This window comes from Parus major, chromosome 17, assembly GCF_001522545.3.
Source record: "Parus major isolate Abel chromosome 17, Parus_major1.1, whole genome shotgun sequence".
NCBI lineage: Eukaryota > Metazoa > Chordata > Aves > Passeriformes > Paridae > Parus > Parus major.
In genome coordinates, this window is record NC_031785.1 from 960,984 (window position 1) to 981,855 (window position 20,872).

A 20,872-nucleotide genomic window follows, 5' to 3' on the forward strand; every position below is an offset into this window, starting at 1 on the left:
CATAATTTCAAGCATGAACTGAAATTTCCAAGTTTTGCTGGGAAATAGTTACACTTTGTTTTTTGCTGTAACGTGGCATTACAGTGAACAATCTGTAATATCAGCTCTTAGAGAATTTGTGCTGCCTCTCTCTAAACACTTCCCACTCAGAAACATCTCTTCAGAAGGCACATGCATTATTTATTTGCTCTTTGAATGATACTTGATGAACTATTCCAGATGTTGGCAGGTGTAGCTTACTGCCCTAAGTGACTGTTGCTCTCGCAGCAGCTTCTCAAGTGCCTGCCCTGTGCCATCTGGCCGTGTGCCGGGCAGTGACCTCTGTGTGCCAGAGCAGCAGCTAACCTGGGAGTGACCATCTGCTGACTTGGTCCCTCAGCCTTCCTTAACCACTCTCAAAAGAGTCACAGTAACTTTAACCCACACTTAGTTCTTGCCTTTATTTGGATGTATGTGAAAGCATGTGTAGCTTTCAGTAGGCAAAAGTACAAAACTCTTTCTAGAAACCCGAAATGGCTGTACTAGTAAGAATTTATTTTTTTTCTTTAATTTATTTACAAAGCATGTATAGTGTATAGCTTGCTAGTTCCTAAATTGGGACAGTAGTATTAAGGTGGAAAATAGTAAGATGCGAAATAATTTTCCTTCTCTGAGCACATCAGAGACCTGTGCAGTAATCCAGAGCCTGTTGGGAGGTCTGCAGTCAGCATGTCACATGCAGCTTTCTGAGCATTGGGGCAGGAGCCAAGCAGGATGATAAATTAATGTGGAGATGTTCTAGACAGCAAATGCCTTGGTAATTCAGTGAGGAATAGGACAGGAACAAGCCAGGGCATTGCTGAATAAATCTGTAATTGTGTTTGTTGCAGTTCTCAGCTATGGCTCGTGCTGAACATGAGCTAAAGCTGCTGCTTTGAGTAGCGGCACCAGGGAGGCTTGGAGTGGTACAAAAGTATGGCAGGAGGATTTAGTCAGTGTGGTGCAGTGTCTGCTCTCATGTTCTGCAAAAATGGTCTGCTGAAGTGTTTACTTTTGTTTGTGGTTTGCCTAATTAGAGCAGAACTTTGCACTTTCAGTGTAAACAGTGGTCTTCAGGGAACTGCCTGCTGCCTGAGAAATGGGAATTGCAAGAATGTGAAAGGCAGGATTTGGGCTGACAGCAAAGCCTGGCTGTGGGCTGGAGTTGTGCTTCTGGGGCTGTGTAAACTTGTACTGTGCATTTAGTGGGTCTTAGAGCTAAACAAGAGTTACAGAATATATAATTATGTGGGACCTACCAGCATAAAAATCATGGAGATGGAGACTGAGCTGTTCGACTTGGGTGTTGGTGGTGATGTGCTGAGAAGGGCTGTGGTCTATTGAGAAGAGATCAAGCCCAAAGAATGCATCTTGCCTTTACCTAATCTTGGGTTAAAAATGACCCTGTTAGTGCAAAATGGTTTTCTTTTGGTTTGGGTCCTGGAAAGGTGGATCCTCTCCAAAATACAGAGGGCAATCTGGCATTTGTTTTTGATCACGTTCTGACTTTGAGGGTTTTCACTGGCAGACATAGACAGGAAGTTCTGTTTCTTCTTTCAGCAGTTAGAAAATAAAGCTTTGGAGTGTCTTGTGCTTAAAGACACTTGTTTCTGATGCTGCTCCAGATCAAATTCCAGCAGCTTGCAGCCTTTGGAAGAGGATCTCTCTTCTGATCAGGAATCTTTTGAAGGTTCACTGGACACAGATGGGAGATCATCATGTCCTTTCATTCCACAGTAATGCTCTGCATACAGTTTAAACTTGATGTAATTTAGACTTTGTTTGTGCTGGAAGTTGCTCTGAATTGATATTCTCAAACCATCACAAGTTACAAATTACTGATATTACTGCTGAGAAAAGTAGATCTGCAGATAATGTGTATGATAGAAATACCTTGAGAGAGGGAAACTGATGCTGTAAAAATGACCTGCTTCTCAAAGCAGCTTCCTCAGGCAATAGAAGACATGTGTATTCAATTTCAGTGTAAATGAAAGTTTTCAAAATAAAACCTTCTCAGTAACATGCACATCACATCTTTTCTCATTTTCACTTTCCCATTAGCTACAGATGTGGAGCAGATGAGTTCCTCCTCTCCTGTCCTCCCTATGAACTCCATGGGCAGTAAGTACCCCTTTTCTTGCCATGTGTGACGAGGTAGAATGTCTCATTCTGAGATAATCCAGAGACGTGAATTGATACTCCATGGTAGAGACTTGGAGAAGTTTTACAGCTGATGTTTATTCATGGAGGTGGGGATTCCCATAGCTGAGAGCTGATGAGGTATTTCTCACAAAAGTAGCAGAGACCAGGTCTGTACATCACTATTTATGCCAGCAGAATGCAGGTTGTGTAAGATCTGTTGCCACCAGAGATACCTCAGTGAAGGAGATGCCTGCATGAATGATAGAAACCCCTGAGGTGATGGAAATTATGTTGATATGGAGTATTTTTCTGTAGTGTTTAACTATTACACTTGACAATCTATAGCCTGGAATTTCTCATGAAACTGAGGGCAGTTGGTGAAATCCTCCTCAATTTCAGCGAAATGCTGGGCTTGTAACTTTTTGAGACTTTGAAAACCTGAGCTGCTGGACACCTAAAAAAGTAGGAATTCAGAATTCCTTCTTAACACTCCATCTAGTGGCATTTGCTGTGCGGAGGGACCAGTCTTTGGGAATCCACTAGGTGGCAACAGGCCCTTGTCAGACTGGTGGGATTGGAAAACCGTGTCCTTTACAGGGCTGAGAACCCCTCATTCAGAGCTTTTAACTTTTCACCTCATTGTTTGGGAACTCTGTGGATTTGTCAAATGTGGCAGACTTTTAACGGACAACTCATTTCAAAAGTGATGCTCAGATGTTCACAGCTGCTAAAAGCCTCCCAGAGCCAGGACATGGTCCTTCCCACATGCCTTTGTGCTGGTGGACTTGCACTTGCTTTCACTGGAGAACTGTGGTTCCTGTATGATGGGAATGGAAATCTGGTTCCTCCCTTTATAATGAGAACAGCCCTGTGGAATGCATGCATGGTGGCTCTAAGTTGTAAACATGTGCAGTTGATTAATAAAACACATCTTTGTAGGTTTTCATGCAGTTTATCCGTTTTATATGGAAACAGGTAATTTCACATGCATATGTAGAATAATTTGTCATCTAGAGACACGTACAGTTCATGACGATATACTGGTTAATATTCTGTTGAACCTTTGTGGCCTGACATAGCTCATATTTACTGTTGTGCATTGACAGGTATTAAAATGTAACTAAATTTTCCATAGCATTCTCCCAGCAGAATGTATCTACACAAAAAGGGCAGGGCTGTCCAACATGAGGTGACTGACCCTTAAATAACTGTATGTTATTGCCAGTGTGCATTTGTCTAGCTACAGCTTTCATGTCTGTTATCTTTTGCTAAACTGAAAAATGCTTGTCTGTTCCCTATGAAGATATTTATATAAACTTTTGATAAACTAAATAAACCGAGCTACTTGAGTTCTTTTGATGTCTTCCTGTCTCTCACTCACCCGGTCAGTGCTGGTGGCCGCTCTAGTCAGTCACAAGGATGAAAAGCCCTCACTGGCCTCTGGTGTGGATGGCTGAGCCCTGGCAATTCCTGCTGGGCAGGTTCCAAACCCCTCCAGCCCCAGCTGTCCCATGGCTGTAGTGGCAGCACAGTGCTGGTGCTCGGTGTCACCCTGATGTGCCCTGGACCTGGTGGAGCTGTGGGGTGGTGGCTCTGGTAGGCAGCAGACAGTTGCTGACTCAAGCATCTAAAGCTTCCCAAGCATGGATTTAAAAACATTCTGAACATGCCTGCTAACCTGTCTTTCCTTGGTTTTTTTCCTTGCTGTCTCCTTACCAAAATTAAAGCAAAAAAAAACCCACACAAAAACCAAAAACCTGGAGGATTTTTTTGCAACCAAGTATGAGCCCAAATTTTAACCTTATTCGTGCATCCAGAGCATTTGAGAGGTGTGGAATGTCTGCTCAAGCCTTTGGTTTGTCATGCATAGGCAAACTGGGGTAATGGCCCCTTTACTGTAATTTTCCCTGTTTGTCTGAAATGTCTTATTCAGAGTAATTGCAGTGAATTATTTTCACATGTCCTTGCAGTTAAGATGAACTCCTCTGTCAGGACTTCTGTATTTTCTACTTTCATGCAGGTATACATGAGGAAAACCAGTTGGCTGAAATGTCTGTTTAAAATAACACAAAAGTGCTTTCTTGTACATCATGTAAGATGTCTCTGGAAAAAATCCAAATTGTGCACTCTCACTTCCGAATGAGTCTGCCAAGCATGCTGAAAAATTTGAGATTTCAAAGGCAGAATGTCAAACTGCATCAAAAATGAGTCATTTGTCTTGTTTTCATAATGTTAAAACAACTTGGCAGGCATGCTTTTGGGCTGTTCACTGTTACGCTGCTGTGGTAAATTCCCTGTACCAAACCACCACACTTACCCAGGCTGTCAGTGCAAGTGCTCACTGTGGATGACTGAATAGGGCTCTTTGCTATCAGACTCAGGGAGAGGGGAGATATTTCCTAAAATTCCATTTTTGCAAAGTTCAGTCTGTTCAGTGTGTAGCTGTTGAACTTGATGGAGCTGTTCCTGTGTAAAAGTGAACATGTTTAAGTCTTTTAACAGAGCAAGCAGATCTATTTTGAATATTCACCAAACTGGAGTTCAGAAGTCCTTGGTGAGTTGCTCTGACTTGAGCTGTACAGTGAGCTGAGGGACACGGTTCCTGTGGGGTAGCAGCACAGCATGTCTGAACAGGCTCCTTCAGCATAATCCTGTGAGCAACTGGAGGAGCAAGCAAGGTGTAAGAGAAGTGCTTGGAGCTTTCACTCCCCAAGGAACTGACTGACACCGCTGCAGAACAGAGGGAGAGCCACCATCCCTGGTGTGAGTGGTGTGGGGGCACCACAGGAGCCTCCCTCCTTTACTGCATGGCTCTGTCCAGAGACAGGGGCATTTTTGGGAACAGGTGTGTCATGCCAGTCATTCAGAAATACTGGGAGAGCAGCTCGAGAGACTGTTTTTGTGTCTCAGAGCAGTGCCAGTTGTGTCTGCCGTGCAGAGATGCGTCTGCTGCTCCCTGCACAGCCACAGAGCAGGAAGGTCCCTGCCTGCCCCAGGCTTCCAGCTCCTCACCTTGCCAGTATAATTGGAGCTGGCCCTGCCCACCACAGCCCTGAAGAATGTTCTCTGCAGCAGCACCTTAAATCACTATTTTCTGCTTTGCTTCCTCCCATTCTCATCCCTGTCAATCCAAAGCCCCACAGTTCAGTCCCTTTTCATCTCTCACTGGTCACTTTGTAGGACCAGTGCTGTTCCCTAGCTTGGCTCACTCAGGAGGAAGTTTAATTTCCTGTAACCTGGTAGGTTAAGCTAGTACAGGTTAAGCTGTAGGTTTATGCTTTACTGATAGATTTACCAATTGAGTGTCACTTTTACTAAAACAGAACTAGTTCCTCAGCTGTTCTGCTCCTTTAAAAATCCCTGTGTGTTTCTTAATTAGCACTCAGATTTGTTCATGAAGGAGCTGGATGATGTATCCTGAACTTCTCTGGTGGGACAATGGCATAGCCACAGACCTGCCTTACACAGTTTTGGGAGGCAGAATTTGGATACAGCATTTGTTTGGCAGAAGTGTAACTTTTCTTGCCGGACAGGCCACCCTGGCCTTGTGAGTGGCTGGTCCTGGGCTGTCGGAGCGGGCGGTCCTTGGCTGGCTGGTCCGCAGTTTGCATTCATTGATCAGTGAGTTGATAGAAATGAAAACCCACCGACAGCAATGAATGTTGATTGCAGCCATTAGATGCTGAAGATGCCACACCATGGTGATGGTGCTGTCACTCTAGAGCAGCCCAAGACAAAATTCCCTGGCATGCGCTTTGGGTCTTTTCTTATTTTATGGACTCTGCAGACCCTCTATGGGCAGGACAAATGCCTGCACCCTTGTGAAGGCACCCGCTGCCAGAGCCTGCTGTCCTGGTCACTCAGCTGGGCTGGAGAAGCTTCCACACAGGTACCACTGATGCCTGAGCCCTTGGCTTTCTGTGCCTTTGAAGGGGAGGCTGCTTCCGTGCTTGCCTGGCTGCAGGGTGACGGCCTGAGCCATGGGAGCAGCTGGACCTGGCCAGGAGGGAGCCGCTCCCTGCCCGGCCTTCCCTGTGAGCAGCTGCTGAAATTGAGTGCAGGTTCCTGGGAGCAAATGAACTGACATTCCAAGGCTTTTTCCAGCAAAGCTCAAGTTGCCAGCCCTAATGGAAAGGCTTCCTTCCTGATCTGGCCTGTATTCTGCTCTTTTGAACATGTACCATGCTCAGATTTGTTTCCAAGTGTCCCATATGGTGTGGATACGTTCCTGCTTTTGTGCTGCCCATACAAAACCTTCCATTGATCTCTTATGCTCTGTTCTGCAGAAATTCTGTGCTAGTATAAAGCTTTAATTCTTTTTTTTTTCAAGAGAAAACAAGCATTTCTTATATACCAATTCACTTGTAGAGAAAGTAGAACTAGAGAACTGGAAAAACTCAACCTCTGTAGCTCTTAATATAATCTGTAAATCATGACTTGCTAATGGCAACCACATGTGAAATCTCTGAAGGTTCAGGCTTTCCATTTAACAGAGGGTTTGTGATAAACCTCAAGGTACAGTCAACGGTCGATGGTTTTTTCTAGTTCTCAAACTCACCGACAGCGTTGAATGTTCACTGAAGCTATCCAAAGATGGCTGTATACATGCACTGTAGATTTTCCATGCATATGTTTTCCATAGACTGGCAGTGGAAACAGTGCTGAGGACTGCACATTCTTTATTGTAAACCATTAAACTGCAAAGTATTTTAATTACGGAATGAAACCTCGAGGACTAATGAATTGCAGAAGTGTAACACTCTGGTTATGGATGCTGAGTTGACTTAGTATTTCTTAAACCAGCTTGGAATATATCAGAGTTGCAGTGGAAAAAGCCTTTCCTCTTGTGGATATGCATGTTCTTAATAGCAGCACTAAGGATGTTTATAATGATTCAGATTTCTTTGAAAAGTTCACTTAGAGAAAACTGGAGGTGGGGGCTCACCCACAGTGCTAAACCAACAGAAGTGAGAGAAGGGGATTTGCTTAGTGGAGTGCATGTCTGCATTTCCACAGCTCCAGTCCCTGCTCTTCTTTCCCCTAAAAAGAGTAAAAAAGGGGATTTAATCTCTTTAAATCTCTATATTGCATCTAATTGTCTTCACCTTTTCCACCTGGCTTGCATGGTCCCGGAGAGATGACTTATTTGCAGTTTGTTTGTTAAAAAGTGAATCTGCTGCTGTATATGAAATAACTTTCCTGTGAGTGCAGCGGAGCCTACAGAGTCAGTGGGGATAATTTACTGCTTAAATGCTGGAAACTTGCTTTAAATTCCAAGTATTTCTTCTTGCTGTAGGGATCAAACAGTTTCTCTCTGAATATCCTGAGCTGATACATGTAATTTAACAGAAATGTATTGTCTAATAAAGTACTTGAAGCAATCTTCAAGGAATATAGTTTGCAGCCTGCACTTAAACTGATTGATTTTAATGGTATCATTAAACATCAGCTGATACTGAGAATCAAAAGAATTCTCCAAAAATTAGTCTCACCTTTTTCTTGCCATCATTTGGAGTAGGAGCTGGTGGAAAGAACAAAGACAATTTGAATTAATCACAAGCAGAGCTCAGCCTGGAGTGTTAAGCCTCAGGAGTGTCCCAATGTGAAGGGTGACCACATGTGGTAGGTATAACATAAATCAAGGAAACTCAGTTCAAGTCAAGCATGAAATTTTGGTTTTAACAAACCAAAACAGTATGTTTATATTTAAATGACATTGTGAGAGAGGCTTTTTTCTCAATTCACTATTTCTTCCTCCTTTATCCCTCCAATGACCTTCAAGGTAGAAACTTTCATCTTCTTGTTTCACAGAATCAGAGCCTGAATTTCTTCTGCAAGTTCTACTGTACACATTATTTCTGTATCTTGGCTGCACACTCCTTCCCCTTTGCAAAGTTCAAAGCTCTCCATGAGATTTTTTGGACAGACTCCGAAATGATAAAATAGTTCTCTGGAAACTGTAAGTGGGCAGTATGTGCAAGGCACACTCCAAAAGTTCTGCACTGAACCTTCAACATACCTTCCTTCCCCTCAGACTTCTTTCACTAAGGAAGCACTGAAACTAGAGTTGACAGCTTCCTCCTCTATTTTTATTCCTTAATTATTATTTTTCTCTTGTGAAAAAAGTATTAAGTGGACCCTCCTCAGGCTGCCAGGGGTCCCTGAAAGCCCAATTCTGTTCTCTGCACAGAACACCTTGTAAACTGGGATTCCTGCAAGGCCATCAGTTGGGAGGCAGTGATTGCTGAACAAGACCTTTTCTATGAAAGTACTGAACATTCGGAGCACGTGGGGTTTTCTTTCAAATTACAGTGGAGAGAATGGGTTTCTGTATGGAGAAAATGGTTTCCTCATAATTTGCATACTGTTACCGCTGAAGATCAATAGATCATGCGGACACAGGTTGAGGTGTGGTGCAGAAAGAGCAGAGTTTATTTTTCCTTCCCAGGATTTATAGGCTTCTTACCATGGCCAGGGATTGGATGGTCAGGATAACATTTTCTCACTGCACTGGCCATAAGAAATGCCCATCAGAAGATGTGTAACAGAAAGAATGTACACATATCTATGTTTACAGTTACTGTCCTGGGAAAGTCCTTAGAAAACCATGTCAGCAAGCTCAGAAGCTGAGTTTTCAGGGCGACAGCATACAAACCCTGAAACACGGTTGTTAACCTGTTTGTAAAGACTGAGTTAATTTGGTGGATGTCTCTTGTGCTCTTTCTATTTATGGTGCCTGAACAATTCTTACACCCTAATCCAATCATTCTACTAGCTCCTCACAATAAGGCTTTTATTTAGCAGGGCAGGAATCCCAACAGCACTGCCCTAAAGTATCACTAAATAAATTTTGCATATGCAGCTGGTAAAAATAGTAAATAGTAAAATAGGTTCCCTTATCCTCTTATGCCCTTGTGCTGTAGCTGTGACTCTCAGGAGGGAGGTGTGTGACCCCAGTGAAGGAAACTGGGGCCAGGACTGTCCTCAGAACATGGCACTGTCTTACTGCTTGCCTGAAGCATCCACTGAAATGCCATGTGCAAGCACACTTGCTTTGTTCTGGAACAAGCTTTAATTGTACTATAAAAATGTATTTTCTTTGTCAAGGTAAATGACTTCAGCAGGGTAAGCATGCAAATACACCTGGGGGAGACAAGAGCATGGAACTGATAGTGGTAATTTTAGTTTTTGCTGTTTCATTGAAATTTGGGTGAGTGTTTAACTAGCAATGCCATAGCCAAACACTTAAAATTCAGCAGTCTTCTATAGTGAACAATGGAGATTATCTTTAACTGTCCAAAAATTCCTTGGGACTATTACTGGACAAGTCCAGAGGCTACATAAAATTGGGAGACAAAGTTACCAGTCTATTCCATTTCCCCCTTTAGAACATAGTGCTGTGATGGTGATCCTAGAGAAAACAGATGCAGACCTGGGACCTGGGAGAAATGCTGTTAACACCAGTTTCCAGTGAATTAGGGAGGACTTACCAAGTTCTTTTGATCTCATTCTAAGTTGACAAGCTTACTTGTAGATGCAGCATACCCTAGACTTCTGTAAGGTGTTTGACTTAATACCTAATGACAATTTAAACTGCTATGATACAAATTTGCTGTGGCAAATGTTAAAAGGATTAACAAATGACAAACGGGGAGGTCTGAATGCAATTCCAAGTGGGAACTTGATCCAGTTGGCACAGCCTTAGAATGACTTGGCCACATCCTAAAGCATCTCCATTTCTGGCCTGGGAGAAACATAGCATCCCATATGAGCAGGTTTGGGGTTTTTAGACAAAAGAGTGATACAGATTTGGACTCTAGATAAATCAAGTATAAGTGAATGCTTTAGTACAAATGAATGCAAAGTTCCATGTTTGGGAACAAGGAATACAGACCATGTGTGAGGATAAAGGGATTGGCCCATGAAGCAGTACTTGCCACAGAGATAATTAACTGCATGTGTGTGCACAATCTGACTCCTACTACTGTGCAAACAATGAAATATTGAACAGCAGCACAGGCTGGTGCATCTGCATTTAGTTCTCCTGAAACTGCTGAAAGGATGCTTTAGCCAGTTCTGGCACAGGCTGCCCTGAAGACATCACTCAGCTGAGCAGGTTTCTGAAAGTTTGAGTGGAGGGCAATTAAATAATCAGACTGTCACCAGTAAAATAAGGTTCTCTGAGGTAAACCAGTGAAGGTTCAGGAGTTCTGTCCTGTTTCTTCACTTCTTTACCTGCACAACTGAGCCAGTTAGAGCACAGCAACCCTGCCCTGGTTTGGGAATGGGTCTGGCTTCATAGCGGGGAAGCAGAACCTTGGCAGTGGGTGTTAGCAGGGAAAAATGGTTTGACTCTTCAGAAACTCAAGGTACCAACTTGTGTTGAAAGAGTGGAAAGCTTTTTTGACCTACTGGGATGTGATTTTGCAAGAAAATTGTATCAGACACTTATGCTTGAAAAATGCTAGGCTAAGACTCAGCAAGTGATTTCAGCTGAAAAGGTAAAATTATTTTTGTTATGATTTTTTTTGCCAAATATTTTAAAATTATTAAAGGCATTTATGAATGAGCTATTCTGAATGGTCTTGCAGTCTGACATCCTAGATTGAGTAGTGAGATGCCCTGTATCTTTTTAGGTGCTTCACCAAGCTCTTTCTGAGCTATCAAAACAGTGAAATAGATGTATTTTTTAAGCAAAACTTGTTTTATATTTCTAGAACAAACACACAAACTCTCAGAATCAAACTCTTCATCTCCTGTGACCTCCTAAAGGAAACAGTTGTCAAATTTGCTTGGTGGGGGGACTGGAAGACACAACCATGGGCAGGGGCTTCCTTGCTGACCTACTTAGACAGGAGTGCTCGCCTGGATTAGAGCCCAGTTCGCTGTCCTGTCTCCAGAGTTGTTCTGTGCAAGGTGAAGGGATCAGCATGTGATGTTTCAAGCCCTGCCTGCCCCCACACCACATTCCCCCAAGGAAGTCTCACCCAGGCAGGCTGGGGAGGGGATCAGGAGCTTCTTCAGCACTGTAGCAGCTTCCCCAAGGGTGGTGTAAGGGATGTTGTTCTGAGCAGACAAGCAGGGATGTATTTGGAGGGAGCTCCATTTATGAACTGTTTGTACCTGGACTGGAACAAAATGACCTCAGTCCAGGATGTCTCAGTAATGGTGTCGTCATCTCATTTCATAGACTTCAGAAATTGTCTTTGTTGGGAAAAAAAAACTACTTTGGGTGTTTGGGACCACTACTGAATTGCAGCTGTTGGCTGCAATCAATAAAGCAGTTCTGACTCTTAAAATAAAATCAAACCAGTGGCTAATGGATGTTTGGAGAAGGATACAAAGAGGAGAAGCTTGCATATTTCCTGCTAATCATCTCCTGTCTTCCAGACATTTTTCAACACACACAGACTTCTGGAGACAGACTTCTGTGCGTTCAGTCACCAGGAATGCATTTTTCTTTTCATGAATTTGCACAGCTTCCCTGTGAACTTTTATCCCCTGTCTTTTAAGATAACATTTGTTGCCATGAAGATGATTGGCTGTGTTAGATCCATCACTTTTAATGGAGAGGAATCTCAGGTGTCCTCCTGATGGATTCCTGCAGTTGCACTATGCCCAGGCACATCTAACACTGGGTAAGCAGCTTTGTGAGATATAAATAACGTTGTCTCTTCTGCTGTATTAAACATGCTCACAGGTCTTCATCACTGAGGACTGCGCTGCTCTAGACCCAGGATGTGTTACATTTATTGTGGTGGTGAATTTAGGGTAAGTGCATCTTCAGAAGGTCCCCCTGTGCTGACTGCTCTTCTTGGCTGGCAGCTTTGTGTCTGTAAAGATCAAAAGAATTCCCATTAGCTGTGAATTCAGGCATAGTTCCTGTGCCTGTTTCGGGAAGGAGAGAGATGATCCTAACTGCAGATGATTCTGTTACCAAGATTGTTTTCCGCCTTTTAGTTTTTTAGAAATTGCTGGCAGTCATCAGTCTGGCAGTTTTCACAAAAATTAGTTCCTGTGGCGCAGAGAATTGTGCTGAGGTTGGAAGGAGCTGGACTTGCCGGTTTTTGCCAGGGCAGGGAGGGCAGGAAGCACCACTGGTTCTTCTGCTGGTCCCAAGAGTCCAGCTGAGGTTCCCTTGTCATTGTTTCTGGATGTTTAAGGTAGCTGGATAATGTCAGAGAATCTGGGTTTGGCGTTAAGGTCTCCTTGGCTTTGGTGGGGCAGTGCCTTGGGTGGGCTCGCCCAGCATGATGCCCACCCCTGGATGTGTTTCACAGGAATTGTTCCAGTTTTCCCATGGGGGATACTCAAGACATACCCAGAACCTGCACTTGGTAAGGGGCAAACATGGGGAAAATATGTTGCAAAGTAATTGGGAGAGAAATCTGAGGTTGTTTTGTTGAGATGGCTTCCTGTGACTTCAGACCAGGGACATGCACCATGGCACTGCTGCCACGTGTCCCTATTTACACACTGATCATACACAACATTATAAAAATACACATTTTTTAAAAAAACATGCCAATTGGGACTTCTATAATTGATTCCCCACTCAAAATATTAGCAATTCCATATGGATAAAGCTTAGGTTATCTGCTTGGGAAGCAGTATGGATGGATGGAGAGGGATCAAATGAAGGATTTGCTTTTCATAATCATAATGTCTCCTCCTGATTTGTTGATAACTGTCCCTTTGAAGATAATTAGTTCCTGGTTTTCATCTTTATAATCCAGCAATTCTCATCTGATAGACTTCAAGATCTGATGTTCTTCTCAAAAGAAATACCCGTAAAATTTCACTTTTTGGCTCAGTTTTGGCAGTGTAGCACCTCTGGGTCAGTTTTATGCTGCCACCTTGTAAGACTCCATTTCAGGATACACTCATTTCAATAAAAATTCTGCTTCCAGTAGCTGTATATAACTGAAGCAAAGAAAATGACATTACGATGGCATTGTAATGAGCAGGAAAATGAATCCTCACGTGGCTTTCTCCCCATCCTCCTCCCAAAGGTCATGAGATTTCTTATCCCTTGCCAACATCTGGCTTAGCTGGAAGTATGTTATTCTTTCCATGAGGACAGTCTTCCTTGTGAGCTGAGTGGGTGCCACACAGAACAAGTGTGCCCTGATCTCACTGAACCTCTGCAAGATCCTGGCTCCATCTTCTGTCTGTGGTCACTCCCAGTCAGCTCCAGCAGGTATCACAAAGCCTGGATGGGTGTGCTCCAGGCTGACAGGGAAACATCACCTCCCAGACATGGTCCCATCCACACCAGGGATTCATTTCCACTGTGTTTCCTTGCTCTTTTTTCCCATTCTCACACCAAATTCATTCAGCCTCGTTTACACATGGTCTGAACGTGCGTTGATCACGCAGTGTTGGCTTCAGAGCTTCAGCTGTGTTGCTGTGAGACTTTCCTCCCACTGTGTGTGGCTCAGCCAGAGCAGCACATCTTGAACTGTTCTTTCAGGTGTTAAAATTTAAAATAGAAGTGTCTTCAAAGACTTGTAGAACAACTAACTGTGATTTGGGGGTAAAAAAAGAGGCGGGCTCTTCTATCTGGTTACCAGGCAAATATTCAGTTGGAAGAAAGACTTCCTCCCCCGCCTCTTATATATTTAATTTCTTTGCTTTTGCATGCTTTTAAATATTGGATGGATGTGGATATGACCCCCAGGTGAGCAGGAATCAGCCATTCTTCTCTGAATTATACATTTAGCCTATTTAAATGCAGCCATCATGTGAAACAAAAAGGAGAAAATGTACTTATGTTCATTTAGAAGAATGATCTTCGGATAACGTCACCAAATATTGCAGGGTTTTATCTTGCCTATAAAATAAATTGGTCCCAGTGTGCTGTGAGATGCACATAAAAGTTTGAATATGAAAGTAGTACAAAATTCAGATGGGTTGGTAGAACTGGCTTTAGAATTTTGAAAAAATGGGAACAGATTTCCTAAGATCGATATGTGAGGGAAGGAGAGACGTACTGCAGATTTTCATTTGTGAATCTCAACCTGTTGGCATATTTTCTTTTTTGGTGCCCTTTCTCCTGACGTTTGATTGCATGACCAACCTTTTGTGCTGGGGTGTAATGAGAGCACAGCTGTTCCAGATGTGCTTCGTACCCCAGTACAGTAAAGCCACGCAGACTGATAATGATGGTAATCGTCAAGTTTGGTTGGTGGTCTTTGGATTACTAGTTCTGCAACCACTTCAATATTTTTACAGTTTTTATTTTACACTGAACTCACTGGTGTTTAGAAAAGTAGTTTCTCGTATTTTAAGATACACCTTCTTGTTGTCCCTCCTGCCAGTACTGACACCACTGATGGCAGGATTTGCATGGTCTCTGTTCTAGTAATTGCTTTCTACCAGAACAATTAAGAGCTGTGAGAGGAGAGGAAATTTGGCTAAAATGTTCCAAATGGAAATCTGCTTTTATGTGGTTTCAGAATGACAACCCAACAAGCATAGGTGGAGGTACTGTAAAGTGTCAGGATTCAGACAGCACCATCCTTATCCTCAGTAAACAGGAGGGGTTGGGAGGGACGTCTGGACCTGGGCAATCCACACCAACTCTCCTCCCAGGGCACCACAAAGCTCACACAGGTACAAACAAAACAGCATCACTCAAATATTTCAGTACTTCCTTCTTTTCCAAAGTAGACTGCAGAAATATTGCATCTACACATTGGTTACTGAAGGCAGAAAATGAATTAAATAGGGCAAACAAAGCTGGAGCTAAGCTATTATGTATTTCAGATTGCTTAGTATTTGGCATGTGGACCAAATGCTTTAGATTATAAGGCATAAGCCTTTCAGAACCTTAAGTTATTTTAAAATTAAATGGATGACAGGCACAGGTCTGCTGCATGGATTTGATTTTCTTTGTGTCTTAGCAGAAGTAGTAAGCAATGTCTCTAAGTATCTAATAAAGCTATTTTCTGCTATTACAGAAAGGTTTGCTGTGAGAAACAGAACTGAGAAAGGACCACATTTTCAATAAAACAAATTGAACAGATTCTCAGAAATCTAGGTCACAGTAACAGATGACCTATACATGGTCCTAGTTTTTGATGCAACTGTCTAATCTGCTCTGAGAGTACTAGCCAGACATCATTCCTAATTGACCTTGATATTCAGTGAACAGAAAGAAAGCTAAAGCCACATGATATTTAAATCTTTAGCAGAAAATAATATATGGCAAACTTGAATGCATTCTGTTTTGTAACTAGAATCTTTTTCACGTGAACCTTGTCTGCAAACGTGTTGATCATTTTAATAGTCTGAATTTGAGGCTCTACCTAAAGAGATAAATCTGAGTAGGAAGAGCCATTCATCACCCAGTTGCAGGGGTGGGGGGTTTATGTCCGTCACACAACCACCCTGTGCAACGTGGTTGCCCTGGTGGGCTCCCCCAGGCTCCCCCCTGGAGGAGCAGTGTTCTCAGTGAGGTGAGAGCTCTCTCCTCGCCTGCACTGGGGGGCTGAGCTCCAGCGTGAGCCCCCAGGGTACCCAGCCCTGGTTATGTAAACGGAGCTGCTGCCACTCCAGGGCACCGGCGTGCGTGCAGCTGGAAATGTAAATATGGGAGACTGGGAATTGCAGTGTGTGGTGAAACCCTGACCACTTCTGCTCATAGACCAGATGAATCCTTTTTGTTCATGACATCAGATTCAAGATGTAGCACTATTTACAGAGGCACTGTAGATGTGTACATAGGAACAGAGGGATGTGTGCTGTAATGGTCAAGTAATGTGTGCTCAAAGCCTGGAAAAAGTGAAGTAGGAAAGCCTTGAATAGTTGTACGGCAAGGTGTTTTCCAAGAGAACTATAACCTGATTTGTTTGCCAAATTGAGAATCAGTAAATGTATTGACAGAATTTTGGGGATTGATGCCTTGCTGGACTCACTGTGTTCTAATGTGCCTCTGCCACCTCTGGGCTCACCCTCTCACCCTGCCTGGGCTGGAGCCACAGCAGAGCACACAGCCCCTGTCCCTGGTGTGTCAGAGCGGCTCTGAGCTGAGGGCAGTGCCCATGAGGGGACACGTTCATGCTCCACGTGCTGCCCTTACAGCTGGGCATCTCATCCCACACACCTGGCCTTCCCGAGGGAAACGCGCGTTAACCGCAGGGCTGAGCAACGTGGTGCTGCAAACCCCGACTGCAGGATCCCCAAGCCGTTATGGTGGGCAGCAGAATTCCCATTCCCAGGCTTCCTGCAATATTCATTCCCACACCATTAACTGCTGATGCAGGAGAGTTCCTGGGTTTGAGATGCAGCACTCAGAAGTGTGCAGTTTTACCAGGTCATTGCTGGCGGTGGGGTTCATTTCTTTGTGTTACAGTACAGGGCAGCTGCAGATGGTTTGAGCTACTCTCAGGGAGAGCAGGAATGACTGAAGTCTGTTTGAAAAGGTGATGTCATCAGTCTCTATGTCCGTGGTGCTTCTTAGGGAAACGCATACTTCCATGTTATCCTCATATCAAAACACCCAATTGTTATCTTTTCAGCTCTTAACATTTGAAACTGTTGAGCACTATTAATCAACACTGTGGGTTTGAAATGATTACAGCATCTATCTGCTGGCTATTATTAAGATAAAATGAAATTCTTAGGATTCCATATTTTTTGTTAAATTGCCAAGTGTATTGTGAGATCTCAGCATACCTGACGCATTTTTATTGGCAACCAACCCTGTAATGCAATACCATCTATTAATGGTTGGATTATACACGCACTGATCTTCTGCATCTGCTGCAACTTCCAAGGCTGTTAGTGGCTGTGACAGTGCTTCAGGCTTTACAAGCTTTCCCTTGGAATAGTTGCAACTGGAGTTGTGAAAACTGACTTTGGAATTATCTGTTATTTCTATGTGCAGTTTAAATAAACCCTGACCACATGAGAAAAGCCATCAGCATCCTTTTCTTATGTGCCTGATGGGATTATTCCCATGTCCAGGCTGAGTCTGCGGATGTTGTTGGGGGCGGGTTATGCCCAGACATTCCTCTTATGGCTGTTTGGATTAAGCAGAAGTGCTTTTTGCCTACCTATAATGGTCTGGTTTCCATTCAAAACTCTGTGCTTAACAGGTACTCAAAATCTTATGACCCAATTGCAAGGGCAGAATTTAACTTTTCAGCACATTTTTTTTTAGACAGCACTTTAAAGGGGCAGGTTTTAACATTAGCATCTGGATGAATATTAAGTATTAGCAGTCTTTCAGTAACAGAAAAAGTTGCTGCATTTTAAGAACACCATGGAATTTCATCTAGAAGTGTGTTGTAGATAGAGCCACCAATATCCTTAACCTTTATTAAAAATAATAATGTTTTTGTTCAAAGGCCTATTTTAGGTAAGTCCTTCTGGGCTTGTCAGTACCATCAAGAAAAAAAAAAAATCAAAACAGGTGATAAGAATTGGGCTAGATTACAATCAAGCTAAGTTTTACTGAGAAGTAATACACCCAAGCCATTGTATTCCATGAGGAAGAGAACTCAAGGAAGTTATATAATTAGTCAGACAAAACTGACTCCTGTGAAAAGTATTTACATTCACATTCATATTTCTAATGTTCTGAAACACATTTTTAGCAGCTAAAAATTCTATGATCTGGCCCCTCACATGTATGGGTGCTTGTTTTTATGTGAGTAAAACACACTTCCTGCATTTTTAGCAGCTAAAATTCTATGAGCTGGCCCCTCACATGTATGGGTGCTTGTTAGTTGTACAAGAAGCACCTTTTTTAAAAGTGTGTTCTTTTAGTCATCCAGGCTTTTTTTGCCCTTCATTGCTCAAAGGACCAGTGGAAGCAAGTCCATCATCTTCCCTGTGGGCTGGTGCAGAGCATTAGCACTGCTCTTCCCAGGTGTCTCCCTGGAAGATGGACCTTCCCTTGCTTTAAAACTCTTCCCCTTTTCCTGAGCTCACAAGCATTGTGTTGATAAAAACACGCTTAATGGCAGCAAACAGCCCAACATTTGTTTCTGTATTTTATCATGCTTTGTATGGCTGCAGCTCATTACAAACACTCACACTTCCCAACTGCAATACACAACTCTCACTTTCATTGTTTTTCCTGGGTGAAGAAGAGCCAAGTCATCCCACTCGAGCTGTGCTCACAGCGAGGCTCACACCTAGAGACACCCTCACTGTGTGCGTGGCAGAATTTTAAGTCTAATAGCCCGCTGGACTGCGTATTTCATCTGGTGCTAAGGTGGTAGGGGAGCGTAGGGGAGGTAAGATTTATGGAAAAACACAAAAAGAGAGGGGGAGCAGCCCCAACCTCCCGCTCTTTGGGGGAGGACTGCCCCAGCGCGCGGCCACGGCGCCGCGCACAGCGAGGGGCTGGCTTCTCAGCTAATAAAACCCGCTGGTTGGTTTTCTAATCTCGATAATTTCTGCTCATTGGCTCCAATCAGCGGATTAAAGCCCAGTCTCCGAGCAGTTCTCATTTTAACTCCAGACTGGGGGGAAAGTAGGGGAAATGGGAGGTACCAGACACTGAGCAGTTTGGTTTTTCTTATTTATTTTTGTGTTTGCCAAGTTGACACAACTGAACAATGTTATTCTCCACAGCTGGTGCTGGAGCTGCATGCAGTATATTTACTGCACCTTTTAGGATGAAATAAGCTGCCCAGCCATGTCCCCTTCCAGCCACCACTAAACCAAGTCCATTAGAACACCACCCCATCTCAGGCGGGACGTCAGCTGCCTCAGTAACAAAACTCAGCTTTTATAAACACTTCTGAGGTTTTCTGTTCTCAATTCTAATTCTTCCCTCCCCTCCACTCCCCCCAAATTAAAATCTCCAGCCAGATCATGCTTCTGCCTTCCAGACCCCGGGCAGCTGAAAAGTAACCATATGGACTTCATGATTTTATGTACTGCGACAATAAAGCTTTTATGACATTCTAGGTGGTTAAAAATGGCAGTCAGGAGCTCTTAAACATGGCACAGGCATGTTGCTGTTCTGAACCGACAGACCTGCCAACAGTGCATCAAAAGCTGTAATTTCCTGTGCAGTGAAGCCCCTATCTCTGCTGCCTCCAGCTTTGTGTCCCAGGGCTTGTGCCTGTGTGCTAACAAATCTCTATTGTCCAGCGGGGCGAATAGTGGCTGGGACCAAAGAATTGCTGTCTGGTTTCTATTCAAATCCAGGTAGTCAGAGATATGAATGGAGTTTCTCGAACAGCCATGTGAATAACCTCTGCTCTGCGTGGAGCTGCAGGCGCTGCGCTGGCTGCTCTGCGCCGCGGCTGCAGGGAGCACGCCACTTGGAAATACACTTTTAATGCTCCTCGTGGCTTTTAATACTTATTAACTTTTAAAATATGCTATCTTGCATTCCTGGACAAAACAAGGAGGGTAAATCATCCCCTTCTCAACTTGCTAAACTTGTGGAAGAATTCTACTTAAGCTTTCATCGTGGGTTGTTTTTGCCGAGGAAACGATAGGAAAAAGTTTATGAAAATTATTTTCTTAGAAAATACTAGACTTTTAAGTGTACACTGAACAGCTTTTATCATGCACAGAGCCTAAGCACCACTGCAGAAGATTTTGGGAGAAAGTAAGTTAAATTTCTTTTTAGGTATCGTATATACAGCCCATTGCAATCGTCACAGTAAATCACTGCAGATGGTTTGGGGGAGCAAATACATTGAATTTCTTTTAGATATTGTATTGAGTCCATTGCAAGTGGCACAGCTAATCACTGTCAACAGTCTGGGAACAAATATGTTAAATTTCTTTTAGAGCAAGTTACGATAAAAATTCCGTATGTGACGGAGTAAGAATTGGGGGAATACTGCACATCGGGGCTCATTTTATTGCAGTTTGTTTTGTTTTGTTTTTTTTTTTCATTTTTAATGATTTTGTTAATTAACACGAGGCTCATGGACTCGAACCCCGCACGGCCACAGACCCAAACCGCCGAGGCCGGGGCTGTGTCGCCCCTCTCCGACCACAACTGTCGCTAATCCGTCGCCGGTCGCGATAGGGTCCGCGGGCGGGGCGGCCGAGCGCTCGCCCCCGCAGGTGCCACCGGAGCCAGACAAAAGGGGGGACCGGGGGCATCCTCTCCCTCCTCGCCGTCCCCGCCCGGGTCTCGGCGGTGCCGGGCGCTGCCGCCGCGGGGCGGGGACGGCGTGTCTGGGGCTGCCCCCCTCCTTTGTGTCCCCGTCTGGCTCAGTTCCTCCCCGCCAGCCCTCGGGCGACACGCGTGTCTGGTTACCGACCCGGACCCGCGAGCAACTTCCAGCGCTGCGGAATCGCTCGAGTTTCTCCTTCTTCTTCGGGGGAGGAGGGAATAAAGCAGGGAGGGGGGATAAGGGGGAGCTGCTGCCTGTTCCCCCCTCCCCCGGTACCGGCGGGGAGCGGCTGCTCCAGCTGCGTTACATTAACGGATATATATATACATATATGAAAAAAAAAAAAAAAAAAAGCGCTTCTATTGGAGAACAAAGGAGCACGTGCAGAAATGAGACTGGAAAAATAAAATATAAATAATAAAAAAAAACCCCAACAACTGGCGGCAGGTCGGGGCGCAGCGCGACCCCCGCCCCCCCGGCGGCTCCCCCCGGCCCGCCGGGACTCGGATTAACGCCTTACCTGGCGGGGCGCTCCCGGCTTCGGCTCCGCGCTGGGCTCGCTCTCCCCAAAGTTGGCGGCGGTGCGGACGGTCCGGCAGCTCCCGCCGCTGACC

The 20,872-nt window shown here is 44.1% G+C and overlaps 1 protein-coding gene and 1 long non-coding RNA gene across 3 annotated transcripts in view; one reads left to right on the forward strand and one right to left on the reverse strand.

The window, feature by feature from the left end:
* Positions 1–2,083: 2,083 nt before the first annotated feature.
* Positions 2,084–20,872, forward strand: part of NR6A1 (nuclear receptor subfamily 6 group A member 1) — a 63,693-nt gene continuing 44,904 nt past the window's right edge. For both annotated transcript variants that reach the window (XM_015644904.2, XM_015644905.2), the window contains exon 1: positions 2,084–2,139. In XM_015644904.2, coding sequence (XP_015500390.2) covers positions 2,097–2,139 — 43 coding nt within the window. In that variant the 5' untranslated portion in view covers positions 2,084–2,096. The remainder of the gene's footprint in view (positions 2,140–20,872) is intronic.
* Positions 20,004–20,870, reverse strand: LOC109022892. Its single transcript, XR_002002318.1, has 2 exons — positions 20,779–20,870; positions 20,004–20,459 (listed from the first exon to the last, which is right to left on the reverse strand). It is a non-coding gene; the product is annotated as an uncharacterized LOC109022892 (long non-coding RNA).